The sequence below is a fragment of the Oryx dammah genome, unplaced genomic scaffold (assembly GCF_014754425.2).
Source record: "Oryx dammah isolate SB20612 unplaced genomic scaffold, SCBI_Odam_1.1 HiC_scaffold_5, whole genome shotgun sequence".
Classification (NCBI taxonomy): Eukaryota; Metazoa; Chordata; class Mammalia; order Artiodactyla; family Bovidae; genus Oryx; species Oryx dammah.
Genome location: NW_024070189.1, coordinates 1,786,618 through 1,810,161, shown reverse-complemented (window position 1 = coordinate 1,810,161; position 23,544 = coordinate 1,786,618). Strand labels below are relative to the sequence as shown.

General features: G+C 40.8%; 1 protein-coding gene across 1 annotated transcript in view; it reads left to right on the top strand.

Moving 5' to 3' along the window:
* Window positions 1–23,544, top strand: part of MAN2A1 (mannosidase alpha class 2A member 1) — a 157,817-nt gene that overhangs the window by 50,460 nt on the left and 83,813 nt on the right. The window contains exons 5-9 of the mRNA XM_040239693.1: window positions 2,408–2,581; window positions 5,138–5,324; window positions 9,373–9,550; window positions 16,935–17,137; window positions 19,899–20,081. Coding sequence (XP_040095627.1) covers window positions 2,408–2,581; window positions 5,138–5,324; window positions 9,373–9,550; window positions 16,935–17,137; window positions 19,899–20,081 — 925 coding nt within the window. The remainder of the gene's footprint in view (window positions 1–2,407; window positions 2,582–5,137; window positions 5,325–9,372; window positions 9,551–16,934; window positions 17,138–19,898; window positions 20,082–23,544) is intronic.

Below are 23,544 nucleotides of genomic sequence, written 5' to 3'. Positions count from 1 at the left end.
ACACATACAGAGACACACAGACACACACACAGAGACACACACAGACAGACACACACACACAGACAGACACACACATATAGTTTAAATATAGATGTATGTTTGTGTGTTTATTTGTATATTTATTCATAAGTTAGTACTGCTATCTCCTATTTCAGCTCAGTATCATAGGGTCCATTCTATTCGCACATTTATAGGAACTGTTTTGCAGTTCTTTCTCTCAAAATATAGAACCTGGCTACTTTACCTAACTAGTTTGCTCAGTCTTGGAATTCATGAAAGTTTCAGAATTGCTAAACCTAGAACAACAGACTGGTTCCAAATAGGAAAAGGAGTACGTCAAGGCTGTATATTTTCACCCTCCTTATTAACTTATATGCAGAGTACATCATGAGAAACGCTGGACTGGAAGAAACACAAGCTGGAATCAAGATTGCCAGGAGAAATATTAATCACCTCAGATATGCAGATGACACCACCCTTATGGCAGAAAGTGAAGAGGAGCTAAAAAGCCTCTTGATGAAAGTCAAAGAGGAGAATGAAAAAGTTGGCTTAAACATCAACATTCAGAAAATGAAGATCATGGCATCCGGTCCCATCACTTCATGGGATATAGACGGGGAAACAGTGGAAACAGTGTCAGACTTTATTTTTTTGGGCTCCAAAATCACTGCAGATGGTGACTGCAGCCATGAAATTAAAAGACGCTTACTCCTCGGAAGGAAAGTTACGACCAACCTAGATAGTATATTCAAAAGCAGAGACATTACTTTGCCAACTAAGGTCCATCTAGTCAAGGCTATGGTTTTTCCTGTGGTCATGTATGGATGTGAGTTGGACTGTGAAGAAAGCTGAGTGCTGAAGAACTGATGCTTTTGAAGTGTGGTGTTGGAGAAGACTCCTGAGAGCCCCTTGGACTGCAAGGAGATCCAACCAGTCCATTCTGAAGGAGATCAGCCCTGGGATTTCTTTGGAAGGAATGATGCTAAAGCTGAAACTCCAGTACTTTGGCCACCTCACGTGAAGAGTTGACTCATTGGAAAAGACTCTGATGCTGGGAGGGATTGGGGGCAGGAGGAGAAGGGGACGACCAAGGATGAGATGGCTGGATGGCATCACGGACTTGATGGACATGAGTCTGAGTGAACTCCGGGAGATGGTGATGAACAGGGAGGCCTGGCGCGCTGCGATTCACAGGGTCACAGAGAGTCGGACATGACTGAGCGACTGAACTGAACTGAACTGATGCCACCACAAAAAAACCCAAAATACTAAATAGATTCACGATTTCTTTATAATTTTTTGGAGGTAAAGCCCATATGTGACATGGGCGGGCTCTGTGTGGCAGCTTGTTTGAGATTTGACGTGTACTGTTGGTTCTCTGACGGTTCGGCTTCCCCTCTCAGTCTCCTTTGCTGGCTTCGCCTTCCGTGTTCTGCAGCGTTCTCTCTGTTTTCTTCTCTGTTATTCTATGTGAACACCTTGCATGGTAATCTTTACAGCTATAATCAGGATCAAGATTAACTCATTTGTGTAATCCTAGGCCAATGTAATCCTTTCTTAGCCTTCGGTATATGGAAAGTGCTAAATAGATGTTTGCGTGAAAAAAATGTGCAGTTAGATTACTTATGTCTACGTATATGTAGCATATAGAAGCCTTCTTTGAGAATCTTGAATAAATAAAATATTTGCATACTTCCCAATGAATAATCTTATTTCATTCATTCTAACCTGTGCATTTATTATGCTGGTGTTTTATATATTATCCTCTGTGAAATTAAGGTGTATCTTTAGTCCTTTACCAGAATTGGTGTGAGTCAGGTGTGAAAAATTGTACTGATTCCTTCTTGATAGCAAGTACCAGCATCAGAACGTCTTAGGATTTATAATGACATAACAGCATAGTTGTTTTGGCCAGTTCTGCTACTGTGTTATATGATGATCTGGCATTGTTGTACGGCATAAAAGAGAGCCTAAAATCCCTATTGTTGGGATTGGAGAGTACAAGTTGAAATGACTTAGATTAGTTGTCTGTGTTGTATAAGAGCAAGCTGCAGGCTTATGCAGCTGCACAGAAGACAGGACTGTTAGCTCCTGGAGGGCAGCGGCTTCGTCCTGTGTGCTTCTCCACGTCAGGGCGCCACTGCCTGCAGCAGCTTTCCAGCACCTATCAGGTGACAGAGTGCTCACTTTAGCTCCGGCCGGTTCACTTCCAGTGTGAGTCACCCTGCCTGGGAGGACGGCCAGGGCAGGGTCCTCCTCTCAGGGGGTCTTGCAGGGAGTCTCACTAAGGGTGCTCTGGGCAGCCCTTTATCTGGGAGTCCAGGAGACCAGGGAGCTCGGGTGGGTCTGAATGTGTTGTGACTTCTTTTTCATTTAAAAAAATAACACTTATTCTCTTTGTCAACAGGAGTGAAACCTCGGTCTGGTTGGGCTATCGACCCGTTTGGACATTCACCAACAATGGCTTATCTTCTAAAACGTGCCGGATTTTCTCACATGCTTATTCAGAGAGTTCATTATGCAGTTAAAAAACATTTTGCATTGCATAAAACACTGGAGTTTTTTTGGAGACAAAATTGGGGTATGTAGAGCTAGATGAAAGTAGAAGGTCTTACTTGACCTAGATATTATTTCACAGGGGTTATGACCTCTTGCTGTTACGGGTTTTATTCAGCATGTCAGTCTTGAGAATCAGGTTGCTTAAAGATATACATAATTATTTTTTCAATATAATTGTGTCAGGAGTCTTTTAAGCATTGGTAAAAATATTTATCTATAGAACATGGTAGATTCTTCTAAGCCTAAAGGAAGTAAACAAAATAAGAAATTAGTCTTTTGCAAGTAATGCTTTCATTTGATTCTATTTTAAAATGTACCCATTTTACCACAAAGTTGATTGCATTAGAACTGATGTTTATTTAGTTGCTAAGTCACGTCCAACTTTTTTGCGACCTCATGTACTGTAGCCCTTTGGATTCCTCTGTCCATGGAATTTTCCAGGCAAGAGTCCTGGAGTGCATTGCCATTTCCTTCTCCAGGGGATCTTCCTGACCCAGGGTTGGAACCCGGGGCTCTGCTGCGTCTCCTGTGCAGCCGGCTGACCCTTTACCACTGCGTCCCTGGGGAATCCCGCCAGTGTTCCTTCCTTCTGCCTCTCCTGTCTCTGTAGCTCGTTAGAATTGCCTTTTAAAACCTTCCTCTTGCCCTCCTGGAACAGCTGTCCTGCCTCCTGTGTCGCTTGTTTTCCCACTGTCTTGGTACCCTGGGGGTCTGAAGGTGTGCGCCTCCAGCTCTGTGCTGGAGGAGGGGTGGCAGGGTGGGGACCTGCGGAGGCCTCTGCCCGCCCCGCCCCGAGGCCGTTGTCTGCCTGCGTATGTCCGTTTAGTGAGCCCTTATTGCGGGATGTGCGCTGTGTGGCGTGCTTTACAGTCACCCTCTCCCTGAACCCGTGTAATCGTTGCTAAGTTAGGTTCTGTTCTTATAGGACCTTTTAAATGTGAAAAGTGGAGGCCATTTGCCAGAACTCGCATGGGTGACAGGTACGAAGCCTCGATCTGTACCCAGCTCTGTGCTCTTCCGAGGCCTAGGCCCCCTGGCCTCTAGCATCTGCTGCCAGCTGTATCAAGTTGTCAGTAAAATTTCATCTGAAAAAAGGATTTCATTATTAAGACTGTTCAGCCATTACTGCATTACATCATACTTGTTCTCTGTGTAATCTAGACCCTCATTAAGTTTTTCAGTAGCATCATTTGTAAATTTAGACAGTATCTTTCTCATGGGCACTGTTTTTTTCTCGAAAGGAAACAAATTAACTGTATAACTTATTATCCCAGAAAACTGAACCTGTAAGGCAGACAGGAGCTTCTGGGGGCTTGCATCCTATATAATTTTATCAGATGCTTAGGAGCATATTTATTTTTGTAGAAAAACGATCATTTATTTGAGGAAGCCCTACTTAAATTATTGCCTACATTCAAATTGCTTATAAATATCAGTTGGCATAAAATTAATACTTTTATGCACCTAATACTATGCTAAGAAGAAATATAGAAAACATCATTGCCTGTAAAATTATAGTCTTAATTTGATAGAAGACTAACACCACCAAATGCAGCAGATAAACCGAAATGTGTAAATAAGCTGCTAAATAGTATGGTGGACCTACCCGATGTCTTTGGACATGTTGCTTGAAAATGATGTTTTGGAATTAAGGTGAGCTTCTTTGTTTGTTCTGGTTGTTAATGAAGCGGTTGTTTTCAAATTTTTTAAATGTATATGGTGCTTGTTTGTTTTTTCTTGTTGTCTGTATTATAAAAGCAATACATTGCTGAGAATTGGAGGTCTGTATGTAGAGACGAAGAGGTATTTACAGGTCAGAATTAAAAAACAAAAAATTGCCATTTTTAACTCTTATTAAAGCCCTCCAATCTTACTTTGTGGGAGGCTTCTTACCTCTCAAGGGCAGTGATGCCAACACATACTGGCATTGAGGTTTCAATTAAAAACAATTCTGTGTCGGGAACCAGTACTCGTTTTCTGTAACTTTTTTGTTGGCTTTGTTTTGATTCTTCTCTTTGGTTTTGAAAATTATTTTTACTTTTCCTCTGCCTCTAAGGACAATAGTCAGACTGGCCCTTCATTGGTAAGGGGCCCTCTACAACTCTGTTGAGTGCACTTATTTCTCGTATTTTCACAAGCTCTTCCCTCTCCTTCTCTTATTCTCCCAATTCCCCATTTTGCTGCCTTCTTGTCTTCACACCCGGCCTCTGCAGCTAATGGTCCCTCTCAGAGTCCCTGCTTCCCAAGGCAGGCGCAGATGTGGCAGGCGCTGGCAGCCAGGGGTGGCCGTAACTTTGGATGAGCTGATTGTCCCTTCTGCTCATTTATATCCTTCCAGGTCAGCAGATGCTGTTTTAGGATGGGGCATTTCTGTTTCTGTTAAGTTTAGACAGAAGATGTAGGTAGACACTGAGATATAAGTGTTGTCCTTCTGGCCGGCGGCCATCGAATGCTGCTGGGGTGTGTGTATTAGTAGTCAGAGGGGTTGTTGCTTTAGGATGGAGCTTGCACTGTGTGTGTGTAAAGCGTGGCGTTCTGCAAGTTTGGAGATGAGTCTGTGTGCTGCTCTTTGTTGTAGACCTGGGATCTGCCACAGACATCTTTTGCCATATGATGCCGTTCTACAGCTACGACATCCCCCACACTTGTGGACCTGATCCTAAGATATGCTGCCAGTTTGATTTTAAACGGCTTCCTGGAGGCAGATACGGTTGTCCCTGGGGAGTCCCTCCAGAAACAATATATCCTGGAAATCTCCAGAACAGGTATGAAAATATGCATTTTATAAGTCAGCATCTTGAACAAGTAAGCATTAGTGGCTTGTTGCTGAAGAGTTATATAAATGGGCTTTGGTAGCCAATATTATCCTTTCTCAAGGCGTTCATTCAAACGAATTTAAAGCAGCTGGAAAATGCCAGAGCCTTGCCTGCTTGCCTTCTGCGTTATGACTTAATGGAAAGTGAACAATAGTAGATCAGCGTACGGAGGATAACCTGCGATACACTGTTTCTGTGGTCTCCTTTGCCTTCACTATAAAAGCCTCCCTTGTGTCTGATTGATTTCATATATTGTTGATAATAAAGCTTATGGTTTCTATGGTATAAATTGGTAAGAAAAGCAACCCAATTGCAAAAACACGTTTATTGAAATGGATCACATAAAGAGCGTAATTATCTGTTCCCTTAATAACAATCTCAGTAATAGTGAATGCTACCCAGCTCTGATGAATACATATCTTTGCATCTTTCTGAAGTTTTTGACTTACTGAAAACTTTAATTAGGAATATTTATTCTCAAAAATTTTTAACTAAAAATCAGGAAATGAATTACTTGTTTTTTCTTAGAAGAAAACTGTCCTAAATATGGAAGCATCTCATTAAACCAAGCTACCTATACTTCTAATTCTGGTGCTTTTAAAAGTTTAATTTCTTCACTGTAAAATTAATGGTATGTAATACACTAAAATAAAACACTGTGTTATAATATAAGACACTCAACTCTGCTAGAAAAATAATATAGCCTTTTAAATAAAGTAAGATTGTTGCTCTGTGCTCAATAAAATCTGTTTTTAAAAGTGTGTGAGGATGAAGGCATGATCTGGGTCTCCTTGCACTGGCTGAGTCCTTGTGGCGATAAAGAAAGTACTGCAGCGTGAGCCTCACGCTGTGGCACTCATGGAAGCATCTCAGCATGGAGGCTTCTTAAAGTCATGGATCCGTTACGTATATCAAAATCTGGCTTTTACAGTTGTTTTGGAAAAAAGTATCCCAAGATTTGGGATCTGTTCGGTTTCTTTTTTCGGTTCTTGGAGCGGTGAAGAACCTGAACAGCCTGTTAGGGTCAGGCTACTTAGACAATAAGAGGATAATTCAGTACATTGTGTTGCAAAGGTGCAGTGGAATGGGGATGCTGGTGGGTTGGTCAGGGTCGGGGGATCCTTGCCTCCCTTCTCTGGAGATCAGCTGTTCGCCGCTAAGTGGGGTTTGCGCGCCTCCTCTTAGTCCAGTGGTCAGGGGCACCGGGAGACTTCTTGCAGGCTAGCTCGGGGAATCCCCACGCACCCATAGATGGTGTGAGGCCCCTCTTTTTCTTTATCGGGTGCTGCAGAGAGTGCCTGAGACCCATTCTGCGCAATCCTGTTGATGGTCATGGAACCCTTCAAAGACTACCGGCCCCTCTCCCCAGCCCCTGTCAGAACACACCTTGTGTTCAGTCAGTTCCAGTGATTCTGAAAGGGGCTTCCAGGCACCAGGGACATACAGATGAATGAATCTGTCTAATGCTTCCATAGATTTGTTGTTGTTGTTTAGCTTATACGTCTTAAAATCTTAGTTCTGCTGCTTATTTCCCATGCAGATGTCACCTTGCTTGTGATGTTCAGAGATCAGACGTGGGCATTCCAGTTTAATGGCACTGGATTTTTTAACACCCTAAAGAAAGTGATTTTTAACTGTCATGTACAGGTGATACGTGCAGTATGTTTAGTTTATCAGGTTTCTCTACTTTGAAGATAAAGAAACTCCATTCTTTATCAAGATTGGTTTTAGGTCTGCTGCTGCTGCTGCTGCTGCTGAGTCGCTTCAGTCGTGTCCAACTCTGTGCAACCCCATAGACGGCAGCCCACCAGGCTCCCCCGTCCCTGGGATTCTCCAGGCAAGAACACTGGAGTGGATTGCCACTTCCTTCTCTAATGCAGGAAAGTGAAAAGCGAAAGTGAAGTCGCTCAGTCGTGCCCAACTCTTAGCGACCCCATGGACTGCAGCCCACCAGGCTCCTCCGTCCCTGGATTTTCCAGGCGAGAGCGCTGGAGTGGGTGCCATCGCCTTCTTGTACCATATAATTTGGGCTTCTCTGGTGGCTCAGATGGTAAAGAATCTGCCTGCAATGCAGGAGACTGGAGTTCAGTCCTTAGGTCAGGAAGATCCCCGGAGAAGGGAATGGCTAACTACTCCAATATTCTTGCCTGGAGAATGCCATGGACAGAGGAGCCTGGTGGGCTACAGTCCGTGGGGTCGCAAAGAGTTGGACACGCGGAGCAGCCGACGCTCACTCACCGTCTGTCTTGCGTATGGAGATGATTCACCTGTCAGGCGATTTGGTGTGTGCTGCAGTCCGGTCGCCCTTCCTGCCGGGTAGAGTGAGTGCAGAGCAGTCGCAGCTGCACGCCTTTCCCTGTGGATGGACGCGCTTGCCGTGAGCTTGCCGTGTGTGCAGCGAGTGTCCACTCCCCGCAGCTGCGCAGTGTGGCCCCTTTGCTTCCCAGCGCTGACACTTGCTGGGCAGCAGCCTGGGAGTCGGGATGGGTGCTGTGCAGAAGAGGCGCTTCCTCAGAGTCTGTGCCTGCTTCCCTCCTCTGTGTCTCCCGTACGCGTGCAACGTGTGGCGCATTTAGAGGGAGCCTTGGGACGCGCTTCTGTGCCGATTGCCTGGGGGGGTCTAGCTGGATGCTCACTTATACTTCATCTTATACCTGTGATTTATGTACTCATTTTTCCTCTTATTTCTTTAGGTCTTAGACATCTTCCTATGTGATTAATCTCATTGTATGTGTGCTTTTTAATTATAAGTAATAATTTAAAATTGTTTTTTGGGAAATATGGAATATTAGTAAATTACTAGTAAAAATTAAGTTCTATATTGAAAGGTAATCTCAAAAAACTAAGTATTTTATGTTAAGTAAGAATATTATGGTTATATTTTATTCACCAAGTTATCAAATTTTTGCTAATTTAATATTTGCAGAACAATTTCAGAGACCATCAATATAAAAAGAGCATATGAGATTCTAAATTTAGTTCAGTGTTTTTTCATAGTTTCTGTAAAATGCCTCTTTCCATCAGTGATGTTCTTTGAGATTTCTTCATAAATTTTTATATCGTGAATTAGAATCTGCTTCTGGATAATCCTTGAAGTGAAAATTGGAATATTGAATAAAAAAACATGTTTGTCATCTATCACTGTTTTTTAAGCTTTGGCACTAGAAATACGGAGAGCTCCTCGGGGCTCATCTGCTTGTTTAATTTCACTTTCAGAAGCTCTTCCTCTTACTTTGTGTTCCCAGACTTTCTCAAATGGGGCCCCCATTCAGCGTCTCCCAAAAGGTTTTCTAGAGAGTATAAGTGAGTGGAATACAGAAGCTTATCAGCATACTGTAGTTAGCTGCCCTTTTGGGTCATGGGTTAGGGCCCAGAGAGATAGAGGCCAGGACAGCTCATGCAATTGCTTAGCTGTATCTGCTGATGAGTATGGAGAACACTGACAGATACTCAGATTATCGATGGAAGAAGTTGAGTGAGTTGGTTTCTTCCTTTAGAAAAGGAAAACGGTTCTATAATTGGCTTCATTCAAAATAACTTTTATGTTTAACTAGGCAGTTTTATTTATTTTTTTTAATTAGGCAATTTTAGATTAACTTAGAGAAAGGGATATTAAGTCAAAGCAAGCAGAGTTCATGTAGATGAGAAATCTATCTTCTTGGACTGAATTATTTTATGGCACAGGCTATCTGGCAGTCAGTCTCTGTGGCTGACCTTTGGGAGGGCACTGATGCCCTCAGGAATTTATGCCAAAGCTGCCATGTACCTTTATTTCTGTAAGGACATTCCATGGAAAAGCTATGGAGTTTTTCCCTCTGATAAGAATTTACCAATATTTTAGAGGGATAGTAAAAATTAGCGTAGTAGTTTACAACAATCTGCCTCATAGATGATGCTAAACCAGAACACAGGCAGAATATGCGCTCCTCTGTTTTACTGTGGCTCACTTTGTCGTGAGTGGCCCCGTGGCGTTAGCAGTACTCTTTCCTTTTTGCAGGGCCGAGATGCTTCTGGACCAGTACCGAAAGAAGTCAAAGCTTTTCCGCACCACAGTTGTCCTGGCCCCACTGGGAGACGATTTCCGCTACACTGAACGCACAGAGTGGGATCATCAGTTCAAGAATTACCAGCTGCTTTTTGATTATATGAATTCTCATCCTCAGTATAATGTTAAGGTAATGAGAAAGACTTTTTCATGGTGCTGTATTTGAAGGTGAACCTTCATTATTAAAGGAGGCGGAAACACGATAGCCTTAGTTTATTTGTCCCGCATCCTAGTATTTCTTAGAATATGTAGTTCTTCTGTAAAAGTATAATTCGTGAAGGGGAAAATTACCTTACATTACCGCTCCATTTCTAAAGCTGTCCCTTTCTTACCACTCACTGAGGATTAAAGAGGCGTTCCTCTGTGTGGTTGAAAACACGTACCTCCTAAGCTGTGATGCTCATCTTCCGTGTGTCCTGTTTTCCTGCTAGCGCTGGAAGGTTGCTGTTGCTCTCAGCCACTTCCTGTGATCTAGCAGTGTGACTGGCAGATGCAGACGCACATGTCAAGAATTTTGCAAACAAGTGTTTTGTATCCAGAGACTACACTCGCATTTTTCTTAGATGAGAAGTCTTCTAAAATTAATCATTCGTCTGTCATTCTTGCTCTTTTTCTCCCCCTCTGGAAAATTTAAAATGCACCCTAAAGGTTTGAGAATAGCATAAATTCCTCCCCCACCACTGCTTCCCAATATCCATGATCCGGTACAGCACTCAGCAGCTCAAGGTCACCCTTGTTTCCCTGTGCTCCACTGCCCTCTCACTCCTCTAGAATTTTGGAGCAAATCTCAGATGGCACGTATTTTTGTCTATAACCATTTCATTATGTATCTAAGTGATAAGGACACTGTGGAAAAATATGATCGTAATACCATTATCACATCTGAAAGATTAGCAGTAATATCATATATCCAGACACATTCCAATTTTACTCATCTCATAAAAGCATTTTAACAGACGGGTTGCTTGAGTGAGGACTTGAGCAAGAGTCATGTGGACCCTAGGTGAGAAGCTAATTGCCCAGCAGTGTATTATGCTCACACACAGAGCTGTTAGACAGGGAAACACTGCGGATACAGTGGAGGGAAGCGGGACCACCCGTGGGAAACGAATCCAAGGAGATTCACAAACAGATACTGAGGAGAACCACACGCTACTGAACAGGCGAGTAAGCCTAAAGAAAGCATCCCGGGGATTTGAGATACTTAACTTGAATCTCAACCAAGGCATAAACTGTGAGTACTGAACCTGTGTATAAGTCGTCTCTGTGCTTCCCTCCAAGAGAAGGTGCACACAGGGACAGTTGATCAGAGGGGCACACGCATATATCTCGAAATACACCTTCTTGGGGAATGGTTCTGAGGTCTGCAGAAGGAGCCGCTGCATGACTCTGAAAAATTTAATCCTGTCTTTAACATTTCACCTGTTTCCTCCTTTGCCCACTAGAAAAATCTTTAAAGTAATTTGAAAAGTTAATGTATCACGTACATAGGAGTGCACAGACCATTAAGTACACAGAATATTTTCAAGTTTTAAAACACCCATGTAATATTAAAAAGGGTATATATATATGTATGTATGTATGTATGTATGTATGTATAACTGAGTCACTTTGCTGTATAGCAGAGATTGGCATAACATTGTAAACCAAATATGCTTCATTTGAAAGAAGAAAAAAACACCATGTAAGCACTATCCAATATGTAGAACATCTCTAGCCTCCCAAGTCGTTACCAGTTCCTGCAAGAGTAGCCATCGCTTTCGTATGTATTTTTTAATTTGTATTCATCTATTTTTAATTGGAGGATAATTGCTTTACAGCTTTGTGTTGGTTCCTGCCGTGTATCAGCATGAAGTAGCTGTGGGTGTGTGTCTGTCCCCTCCTTGCTGAGCCTCCCTCCTACCTCCCACCCCGCCCTGCTCTTCTGGGTTGCATCTTCGTGATCTGTGGTGCCTGTTTTTGAATTTTATGAGAAGGGACTCTTAAATATGTGTTATTTCGTGTCTCACTTTTTTTTTTGCTGCACATTATGTTTTTGAAATTCGTCTACTGTTACGTGTTACATGTGACGTGTGTCGTGTGATATTGATGAGCATACCACCATTTATCTGTTCTGCTGTTGATGGACACGTGGATGCTTTCAGCTTTGGTTTACTACAGGTAACGCCGCATTGGCTGTTTTGTGCAGTGAATGTGCATGAGTTTATGGGGGTATAAAATGGAATGGAGTTCGGGGGTTACTGGGTACGCACATGTGCAACTTCAGCAGATATCGTCAAATAAAATTCCAAAGAAGATCTACTGGACGTTGCATCCTAGGACAGTTTGAATTGTTCCACTTCCTTACTCAGACTCGTATTATCAGAACTCTTTTTTTTCCTTTTATGATGGATGTGATGGTTTTATTTTGTATTTCCAGTAGTTAATGAGGTTGAATCTCTTCTCATAAGTTTATTGCCATTTGGGTATCCTCTTTTGAGCAGTGCTAAGTCTTTTGATGATTATTTTATTAAATTGGGTCGTCTGTCTTTTTCCTAACCACTTATATTTCTCTTATGTATTTTGGATTGAGTCTTTTTCCAGATGAAAGTTATGCAAATGTTATCTCCCACTATGTAGCCTGTGTTTCCTCTCTCTTGATGCTGTCTTTTGAGGAACACAAATTGTGAATTTTAATGGAATCTTGTGGTTAGTGCTTGTTATCTTTTGCTTAAGAAACTTTTGTTTACCCATGGTCATGAAAATCTGTTTCTTATGAAGCTGCACTCTAGAAGTGCTGTTGTTCTGCCTTCAACATTTAGGTCTATAGTATGTCTGGAATCAGTCAGTTCAGTTCAGTCACTCAGTCGTGTCCGACTCTGCGACCCCATGAACCGCAGCACGCCAGGCCTCCCTGTCCATCACCAACTCCTGGAGCTTACTCAAACTCATGTCCACCCAGTCAATGATGCCATCCAACCCTCTCATCCTCTGGCGTCCCCTTGTCTTCCTGCCCTCAATCTTTCCCAGCATCAGGGTCTTTTCAGATGAGTCAGCTCTTCGCATGAGGTGGCCAAAATATTGGAGTTTTAGCTTCAACATCAGTCCATTCAGTGAATATTCAGGGTTGATCTCCTTGAGGATGGACTGGTTGGATCTCCTTGCAGCCCAAGGGACTCTCAAGAGTCTTCTCCAACACCACCGTTCAAAAGCATCAATTCTTTGGTGCTCAGCTTTCTTTATAGGCCACCTCTCACATTCATACATGACTATTGGAAAAACCATAGCCTTGACAAGACGGACCTTTGTTGACAAAGTAATGTCTCTGCTTTTTAATAATGTTTGGAATAGATTGTTGTATATTGCCTGAGGGGAGGGATCAAGATACTTTTTGCCCATGTGAATATCAAGCACCGTTTATTGAAAAGACCATAGTTTGTCCATTTCTATGCAGTGTCTTCCCTGTTATTAACCATGAGTGGAGATGAATTTACGTGTGGGTCTGTGTCTAGACTTTCTACTCACTTTTGTCTATTTGACTAGTTTCATACTTTCAGCTTCATAGGAGATCTTACTATCTGATAGTGAGTCTTCTCCTCAGCACTCTGCCTTCCTTATGGTCCAACCCTCACTCCCGTACATTGACTGTTGGAAAAACCGTAGCTTTGAGTATATGGACCTTGGTCAGCAGAGTGTTACCTCTGCTTTTGAATATGCTGTCTAGGTTTGTGGCAGTTTTCCTTCCAAGGAGCAAGCGTCTTTTAATTTCATGGCTGCAGTCACCGTCTGCAGTGATTTTGGAGCCCAAGAAAATACAGTCTTTTACTGTTCCATTTTTTCCCCTTCTGTTTGCCTTGAAGATGGGACTGGATGCCATGACCTTCACTTTTTGAACGTTGAGTTTTCAGGCAGCTTTTTCACTCTCCTCTTTCACCTTCATCTAGAGGCTCTTCAGTTGATCTTCACTTTCTGCTGTAAGGGTGGTGTCATCTGCATATCTGAGGTTATGGATTTCCTTTATTTCAAGAATTTTTGTCCTTCAAATCCTGGCTGCTTTGAGGGCCCTTAGATATCTTCAAACATTTTTTTCTGTGTATTAAAACTTGTTTGTCTAGTTGTATCTGTTCTCTGTGAGATGTTTAAAGTTGCTTAATCAAGCTGAAAGTGTAAGCTTATTTTCTTCTAATGAAAGGACAAACAAAAATAAGCAATTGGATTTAGGTGACTGAGAAACTAACATTGGACTAGTTCAGTCAGCCAGTTTGCCATTGATCATGACTTATTTAGCAATCTCTGTAACCTGTCCTTTTATGTTGTCCTGGTAGAGGAGTTTAATATTACATTTAAGATTAAGGTTATGTTTAAGATTATTTGTTGATTTTTAGGGTAAAACATTTAAATATTTTTATTTGGTTATTTTTTGGTATCCCAAATATTTTATTTGAGCTGCCAAGAGACTATAGAAAAATTTACTTTAAATTATTATTTTTTTTGAAACTACTCTAGCATTGCTAGAGGATTATATTTCAGTCCTTTAAGCTTATGAGAAAGCTCATCAGGTCACTTATATCAACCTTGCTCTGAGATTTTTCCAAGAAGAAAATATTTTCATTCTGGGTAGTACCAAAAATTAACTGAAATATTTTCAAAACGGTGTACTCTCTTTTTGATATTAACTTTCTAGCATGTCTCAGATCCCTAAAATTTGAAACGGAAAGTGATTTTTGTTATCTAGTAGTAATCCCTTATTACCTAGGTGAGGAAATGAAAGTGAAAGTCCCTCCGTTGTGTCTGACTCTTTGCGGCCCCATGGACTGTACAATCCACCGAATTCCAGGCCAGAATACTGGAGTGGGTAATCTTTCCCTTCACCAGGGGATCTTCCCAACCCAGGGGTCGAACCAAGATCTCCCGCATTGCAGGCAGATTCTTCACCAGCTGAGCCCCCAGGGAAGCCCATATGGGTGAGAAAAGTGAGACTCAGAAATGTCTAGATCAGTGAGGACTTGGCCACTGTTACCACGTACACTTCTCTGATCTCATCTGTACCTACTGGTCTGCAGTTAATGCCGTGTCCTTGTGTTTGTGACCCTCATTTCTTGTATGTTCACACATAATCTACTTCCTAGTAAGTGTATTCTGCTTCCTAGTAGTGAGATTGGGGAGTAATACTTAATATTAAATAAACTAAAGTATATTGAGAGATTGATTTGCTATTAACTCTCTAAAGTGCTGTGTTTTTTAATTTGTTTATAATTTTATTGAAATATGATTGATATATATCACTGTTCATGTTTAAGGTTTATATTAATAGCATAATGTTTTGATTTACCTATAAGTTTGGTTGGCAGCCATCATCTTGTATCGATACAATAAAAAAAGAAGAAAAAATCTTTCCCTTGCGATGAGAGCTGTTAGGATCTGCTCTCCATGGCTCCATACGTTTCACTCAGTAGTGTTCACTGTAGACTCCGTGTGGTATATGTTACAGTCCTGGTGCTTACTGCTCTCATACCTGGAAGTGTGTACCTTTCGGCCACCTTTGGCCAGTTTCCTTCCCTGCCCCCTGCCTCTACTCTCTTTTTCTGAGTTGTTCATTTTTGTTATATTTCACATGTAAGTGAGGTCATAGAGTATTTTTCCTTCTCTTTATCTACTTGGCATAATGTCCTCTAGTAAAGTGCTTTGCTTTAACAGTTATTTAATTCTCGGAGCATTTTCTGGTAAGCACATAATTATTCCTATTACATTTTAGGAGACAGGCACAAATAGATTAGCTTGCCCAAGAAAAACTGTATTTGGTGAAGCCAAGATTACAGTAGATAATATAGTTTAAATCTGCTTTTCTTAATGATACCGGTGAACGTATTTGCAGGGCAGGAATAGAGAGAAAGACGTGGAGATTGGGCTTGTGGAGCAGCGCGGGAAGGAGAGGGTGGGGCAGCTTGAGAGGTGCGTTGACGTGAGTGCGTCGCCGTGTGCTACTGGGGAGCTGCCGTCGACAGGGGGCCCAGCCCAGCTCTGGGATGAGCTGGGAGGGGGGTGCGGGTGGCGGGGACATGTGTGTGCCCACAGGGTTTCACCTCACTGTGCCGCAGAAACCAGCACAACATGTAAGACGGTTATCCTCCAAGTAAAAATGAATGTAAAAAGTTAACTTTTAGAAAGCTGCTTTTCTTTAATGTAAGCATAAGGACTTGGAATAATCATCCATTTTGCTGTTACAAAATTTATTATATCACAGATTATGAAAACTTATATTTGTCTTACTAATATCACTGTTGTGTTTCCAGTTGATATTTTGCCCTTGTAGTGGTGGAGTAACAGCCAAAACTGATTCATCTATTTACCAGTCATGTTTCTAAGTATTTTACTTAGAATCCTATTAGCTGTACCATGGAGAAGTGAAGAAACATTATATAATGTGCTCAAAACTGTGTGTTAGATAAGTGGTGGAGAGAGCGTCCAAACCCACATCGTCGCCCCAGCTTCTGTGCTGCTGCTAGTAACTGCTGGAGGGCCACTAACTGGTTTTGACTGTGTTAATTATTTTTCTGCAACATTGAATCAAAATGGCTCTCAGTATCTGTGTGTGTATATATGTATTGGGTTGGCCAGAAAGGTCTCATGGGTTTCATTACATTTTATGGAAAAACTCGAATTAACTCATTGACCACGTACATATGAATGTGTATGTATAAGATCAGAAACAAAAAAATTAGCATCTTTTTTAAAAGAACACATTCCCTGTTTAATAGTCTATTTACTTCTAGCAACACTACCTTTCAATATATGTTTATGAGGTCTTGTATAATATTTCTTTTTTCCTCTTTATAGACTAGTTTGAGATCATAAAAATGGATTTATGTACTGGTAATTTGAGTCATTAGTCAGAAAACCTTTTTCATTTGAGCGGTCAGCCTTGCAATTCTCATCCCCTTTTCTGTTTTACTTCTGTTGTTCACTGTTACCTACTGGTAGAGAAAGTCCTTTTTTTTTTTTTTTTTAATGACCTGCTGTTCTTAAAGTCTCTCTTTTCTCCTTTGTAAGAATACAGACCGGGGAGAGCGGAGGCCAGAGGAGAATGTGTGCATATGATGTGTGGAAATGCTTAACAGCTAACAAAGCTGTTCTTCCAGACTGCTGGAACATGTACTTAAAATACACGCCTTTTAGTTTTGCTGTTTCCCCTACTTGCCATTCATCTCTGGATTATGCCATAGCCCGATCCTTGCACGCTTGGAGATTCTAGAAACATATAAGGAGTTTTCAGACCCACACGTTTGTAGCTCTGATTAGCTCTTCTCACTGCATCCATGTGCCTGCTCTCTTAGTTTTGGGGACTTGGTGTAAGTAAATGACGGTCACAGAGTGCTTTTCCCTGGGTTTCCGTAAATGTGAGCTGTATGTTTGTCCTAATTTGGAAGCATGCCTTAAGTATTTATTAGGAGCTTTCCTTTCAGCACTAAAAGTAATTTTAAGGTACAGATGAATGTGTGAATAAATGAAATGTAACTCTTTTTTTTCCCCACTAGATACAGTTTGGGACTTTATCAGACTATTTTGATGCCCTAGAAAAAGAAGCTTCAGCCAATAGTAGGAATAGCCAATCAATGTTCCCTGTTCTAAGTGGAGATTTTTTCACTTATGCTGACCGAGATGACCATTACTGGAGTGGCTATTTTACGTCCAGACCCTTTTACAAACGAATGGATAGGATCTTGGAGTCCCATTTAAGGTACATCTGCCTGAGAGAGCCTCAGTCGCTGCTTCGCTTCTGCGGGTGTCGTGCGTGGCGTGCGGCGCTTACGTTGTCTGTGTCACGGTGTGTTTGATGTAATTGTGAAATTCTAATGCAGTCAGAGCTATATCTTCAGAAATAACCAGATTTTTACAAGGGTTTTGCTCTTGAAGGAAAAACAGTTTCTGTCATTAGGTTTTCTGGGAGTCGTCCTCAGTATTTTCTGTTTTCCCAGCGACTCCCTGCGTTGTCTGCGCTCTGTCATAGCATTCAGCGGCATCACTGTGAGCCTGCAGGCCGGAGCCCGGTCAGCCGGGTTACAGAGCGGCAGCAGGGGTCAGAAGGGACAGCCAGGCTCTCAGCACCGGGGGCAGGCCTCAGAGTCCGTCCTCTGAGACCGCTGCATTCATATTTGGAGGACCCAGTAGCAGCTCTCATTTTAAAACACATTTCTATAGATACGTTTTCTGCTTAAAGAAGAAAATTAAGAGATGGGACCTGATGAAGGCAAAATGATTGGTTGAAAAGATAAGCTGATATGGAGAAGACAGAGAGAGTCAGTAGGAAAGCATGAAAGCACTGTCTACAGCCGCGTTATCCCGTCCTTCCGATGAGTAGCCAGTGCCCTTTCTGTAGCAAGAAATGCTCAGTTCTCTGCCGTTTGTGCAGCATCGGGGCCACCAGCCACGTGTGACCAGACTGCTTGGAATGTGACCAGCGTGACTGAGGAAGTGAAGTCTCAGTTTTATTTAATTTTAATGTACGTGGCCACACGTGGTGAGTGGCTGTCACAGTGGAGAGCGCTGCTCTGAACAGCTGAGTCTCACTGTTTTCAGACGCTCAGAAACCTTCCCAAGGCAGTCCTGTGGCTTTTTCTATATGCGTAGCCCAGGAGAGGAGCTTTCATGATGAATTCATTGTCCATTGAGTTCAAAATAGGAAATCATGATGAGTAATTTTCATGATGAATCTTGGTATTAAAGATAATAAATTATATGAAACCTACCCTCTTCTAGGTACTAGTGGATATTAAGTATATATTGGACAGTGTTTTTCTAAGAACCATTAATTTCTTTCAGTGTTGTACTTTGGTATAGTGGTGTATGTGTGTGTTATTGTTACTGTTTCTGTGATACTGTTTCTACAAACTAACAGTAACTTATTAAAAACAACCCTAACCTTTGACTGTCTGAGGGGATAGTCATCAATGTGCCAGATGTATGTATATTATCATATTTATAGCAAAAAAGTATTTATGTATTATAGAGATTTCTGCATCCTTTACCAATAGAATATTAGTTGTCTGATATGTTATTCTAAACTATCTATGATAAGAGCAGAGCAAGTACTAAATGATGCAGAAATTCTTTGGGGCCACTGCATAATTTTTAACTGTCAAGTATTTTTTGGTGGCGAAAAGTTATGAGTATTGGTTCAGTCTTATTTTATTGAACTTATTTAAGGTGCTACTTGAATATATTACTACTGGTAATGTATTTTGAAAATTCTTCTGCTTTAAAATAAAATAATAAACCATACAGTAATTTGAATTTCAAAATGTAATTAATTTATTTGAAACTAAGTTTATTGTGTGAAAAATTATATTTGATCCTCAACTCATTTGTAAAAAACAGGTGTATAAATTAGAAAAGTACAAAAAAGAAAATTTTCTTAAAATCCACTTGTTTAATATTTTGGAATATTTATATGTATATGTACTCTTCAGTGCGTTTACTCTGGATATGTCTGCCTACATACATATAGTCTTCTTAATTCCAAGAGAGGGATTCTCATGCCGTCAAGAAGGCTTATAATTTCAAAAAGTGGATATTAAATTTTTATCTGTTTATAAAAAGTAGAGATTATTTAGTGTCTTCAAAAATTCAAAGAAATTTTTAAAAAGAGCAGTTTAAATCTCTTCTTTTTTCCTGATATCTTGCTACATTTTCATGCTGCCTTGATTTTTCTCTCCATCATCCTAACGTTTGTCAGAAAGATCCTTCTTATATTTTTTACTCCATCAAGCTGTGTCTCTTTTTAAAGAACCTTTCAGAAACCTATCCTGAACCATATCCTTGGATGGAAAACTTTAAAGGGGAAAGTTATAAACTCCCATATTCTTGCTCAAAACTGTTCTTAAGTTAAAGAGTTTTGATTCTTTGTAAAATAAGCGAGGCGTGCCAGAGTGTGATGTGCCGCCCTTCAGGTGATATTGCTCAGTCCTCTGTAGCTGGCCTGTGCTGTCATCCAGCCGGGAGCCTGGCTCCTGTCCCTGAGCCGTCAGGCCGCCACCCCCTTCCTCCCCTCTGCTGTTAGTCTCACGCTCACGGGGCCACACGTTTCCCCACCATCTCCTCCACTGTACGTGTGAGAGTCGGTGGCCTTCTGGTGAAGTTCATGGTATATGTCTACACTGTGGAGATGGAAAGACAGAGACACTTACCTAGTTCCTGCTGCTTTCACACATTACATGGAAACGGACATGTCTTGCTGCCAACAGACACTCACTCCTTCCCCTCGCGTCACTGAGACGTGATGCTCTTTGATGCTTAAGAGTTCAGATGTGTTAGGTGTAGACCTTGGTGGTTTTATAGAAATGTTTATTATCAATATCTGTCTTATAAATTGATCATACTGAAATCATGGATTTCTTTTTTTTTTTTTTTAAGTTTGAGAATGTATCATTGATACCTCTTTTAGGTAATAAATTAAAATGTTTGCTTTGAAATAAAAATTAATGACTGTTTTATGCAATTAGGGCTGCTGAAATCCTTTACTATTTCGCCCTGAAACAAGCTAACCAGTACAAGATAAGTAAATTTCTTTCATCATCCCATTATGTGATGCTGACAGAAGCAAGACGAAATCTGGGACTGTTCCAACATCATGATGCTATCACAGGAACTGCAAAAGATTGGGTGGTTGTGGACTATGGCACCAGGTAACGTAATTACGGAAAAGTGAACTTAAAATCTTTTACAATTTGGAGTCATAAGTGTTTATCTTTTGATGAATTTTTTTTATTGTAATACTGAATTTTTATTGAGGGAAAGCACACTAAATCACACCAATTTCAGATACATATGTCATGCCAAGAAAACATTTTCAGTTATGCTGACAACCCAAAATGCTTATCTTTGATGAAGTTTTTAATAATCACATCTCTTATAAGTGTTGCTGTAGAAAAACAATCAGTAGTCACAACCATCATTTTCTTAAGAAATCTCTTGACAAACAGTGCTGGCCGTCCCACCTCTGCATGGTAGTGCCTTTCTGTACATAGAGCAGTAAAACACTGTTACAAAACTGACCCCACTTTTCCCCAAGTAGAGTGTGGTAATTGAGGCTGCCTTCTTGCCCAAGGATTTGGTATCAGGTAAATCATAGCTATAATCCAGGGCCATGCAGAGCTCCATTTCATTGTATAGCTATTTAATTCCATCCTATCATATCCATTTGTTCTTGGATACCTCATGTTTTAACAGGGGCACTGACAGAAAGCACTACATTTAGGAGAACAGCCAGGAAGTAGAAGAGCTGAGAAACCTTGTCGTATATAGATGGTATAAAGAATTGGGGTGATGAGGGATGGTCTGAATATTGATATCAAAGCTGTCTTCAGCTCTTAGATGGTCTGTTAGATGAATGAGGGAGTAGAATTCCATTATTTTCATATTGCAGATCAGAAACAATGATTACTGGCTTTGGCTCAGAATAGCGGGGCACTTTGTAAACTGTGCTTCCCAATAAGCTTAACCTTTTGTAATAGTGAGATTTACATCACCACACCAGAGTTGAGGCTGTCATTCGTTAGGATTGGTGCAGGTGAGATTCTGGCACTGGAGGAGGAGTTTTGCCTATTGTTTCACCGTAGTTTAGATTAGTACTTCTTCCAGATTCCTCTTTGATAATATTTTAAAATCATTAAAAATCTGATTTTCTTAGATTTAAAAAGTGAACTTCTTTTTATAGATGTTCTCATAGGTAGAAAACGTACATAGCACATAAAGTCATTCTTAAAACCTGACCTACAGCTGACGCTACTAATTGTAATGGTGTTAACTAAGTTGGTAGTTATGATATTTTGACTGCCTTTCAGGAAAATTGGTAACAAATATTCTGGAGGTTCCATGAGTTGCCTTGAGTCTTAAAAAAATATGTTCAAGGTAGTACCTTAAATATCTTCTCAGTTTTCCTGTGGCAGATATATCTGGCATTGGTCTGAGTTTAAGCTGAGCTTAAAGTGGAAGATACTTACTGGATGGTAATGATGTTATCACTCACACAGAAGGTGGTTTGAGAGTCAGGTCAGACACTCCTCCATTTTCCTTTTCACCTGCTCCTGTTTCCTTGGTTTCTCGAGTGTGAAAGTGAGGCTGCTGGGAGTCAGGCCAGGGCAGAGCTCCTAGGAGGACACAGAGAGTCCTCCTCCTCCACTGACTGCTCTCTCCCTGGCTGCCTTCCTGAAGGGGGTTAGGGTGCAGGTCACGGGGCCTTTGTACAGAATATTTTCTGTCTCATGACCTCTCCAGAAGGCCTACCATTAGTTCCTCCATGTATTTGGTGTTGGTTTTAACTTATGAAAGCATTCCAATAGAAAATTGCATCTTAGAGAAAAAAGACATAGTAATTCTCATTGTACTTGACATTTGTAAATCTGCTTTGTCGGCCCTTCATGCTTCATTGAAAAGCCATAAACAGTTATCAGGTCATCAGCACACACATTTTTAAATAGGAAATTTCAAAACAGAAGTTAGAGAATTATAACTAAAGGAGCAGCTAGTATAGGGTGATTTCTTGTTCTTGGATTGTTGACTCCTGTTTATTCAGATGTTGGCAGAGATGTCCCTGTGAACCAGTGTGTGCGTTAGGAGCCGACTTTGGCTGCTAGTGATAGTACCTGGAAATTGAATGCATCTCGCCTCCACGCTTCCAGGCTATGCTCAGGTGTGACAGCCGCACAGGGCCATCAGAGCTCCAGGCCCTGTGAGCCCTCCCTTCTACCTTCTCAGGGTGATTCTTCCATCATGTTCTCAGCAGTAGACTGAGTGTTTATGGGATTATAAATCAGAGAGCACGTGTACATCATGGCATATTTGGAGGTTAATTCTAATTATGGCATAAGAATCATGGCATCAAAAATGAATTAGACTAGGCAGTGTTTTGCTGGATGTTCAGCGTAAAAGTGGATCCCTGGGACTGTGTGAAGAAGGGATGGTGATGAAGTCAGTTGCAGAGAGAGTAAGGATTCCGCCAGTGGCTGAATTGCAATAAAGGGAGGCAGGAGAAAAGGATGGACAGAGGGCGAGAGGGAGGCTCCTAACGCGCAGTCTAAACTGTTGAATGACAGTCATGATAACATCTCTTTAAACAGCAGCAGTGGTAACAAACTAAAACCTGACTCCTCAGTGATGTTTGCTAAACTTGTTTCATAGTATGATAAGGGTATATTAGGAAATTAGAGGAAATTTAATCCCACATTGATGAAATGTTGAAATGTATAAATTTTTTTTTCCCCAGTTTTCCCCAAACTTATTTACTGGGTTTAGCTTTATTTTGTTTTTAGCAAAATAGCATTATGCATCTTGAGAAAGTATTTGGGAAATGCACTGTCTTTAGTGCTCATCTCATAAGAAGACTACGTATGTGCCTTCAGGACACAGACATTGATTCATGGCACTTAATTCAGTTTAAATAGGACTCTTTAAAACACTGTAAGATTTCAGCAGGTGCGGAAAATGACTTTTATTCTGTAGGTTCAGACAACCTCATAAAGATAGCCATGTAGATAATAAAAATAAACTTAGATTGACGGAGTTGTTTTCATAACTGAATTGTGTTCATTCATATATATGGTCTTAGTCTTATGAAAACATTATTATTTAGTAAAATATCTGAATAGAAATGAGAAGTTTAGCTGGATGATTGAACTCCAGTCCATAAGATTTTAATATTTTGTTTACAGATTTACTTTGTAAATGTACTTAATTAATAACTTACTGATTATGATCACTTACATCTTTGAAGTTATCTAATTCTTGTACAATTATTTTGTTGTTGAATATCAACAAAAATATTTTAACACATAGATCCAAAATTGCTTTCTGTGTTGGGGAAAATAATATAATCCCTCTAGAAGCATCTGTGGGTTGATTGAAAGAATGACTATAGCAGTTTCTCTCCCAGTTTCTCCATTATGAGTTTACTTAGGGATACCTGCTCTCTAAATCTTTAAAGAAATAAGATGGGACTTTGGGGAGAAAAAAGGCAAGTCTTTTCCTATGTATAGTGCCTCACCAGTAGCTGGTAATGTTCCAAGATTATATTTTAGATTTGAACTTGAATCAGCCGATTCATAAGCATCTCTTTTGTTCCTCAGACAGAAACGCACAGTTTGAATACAG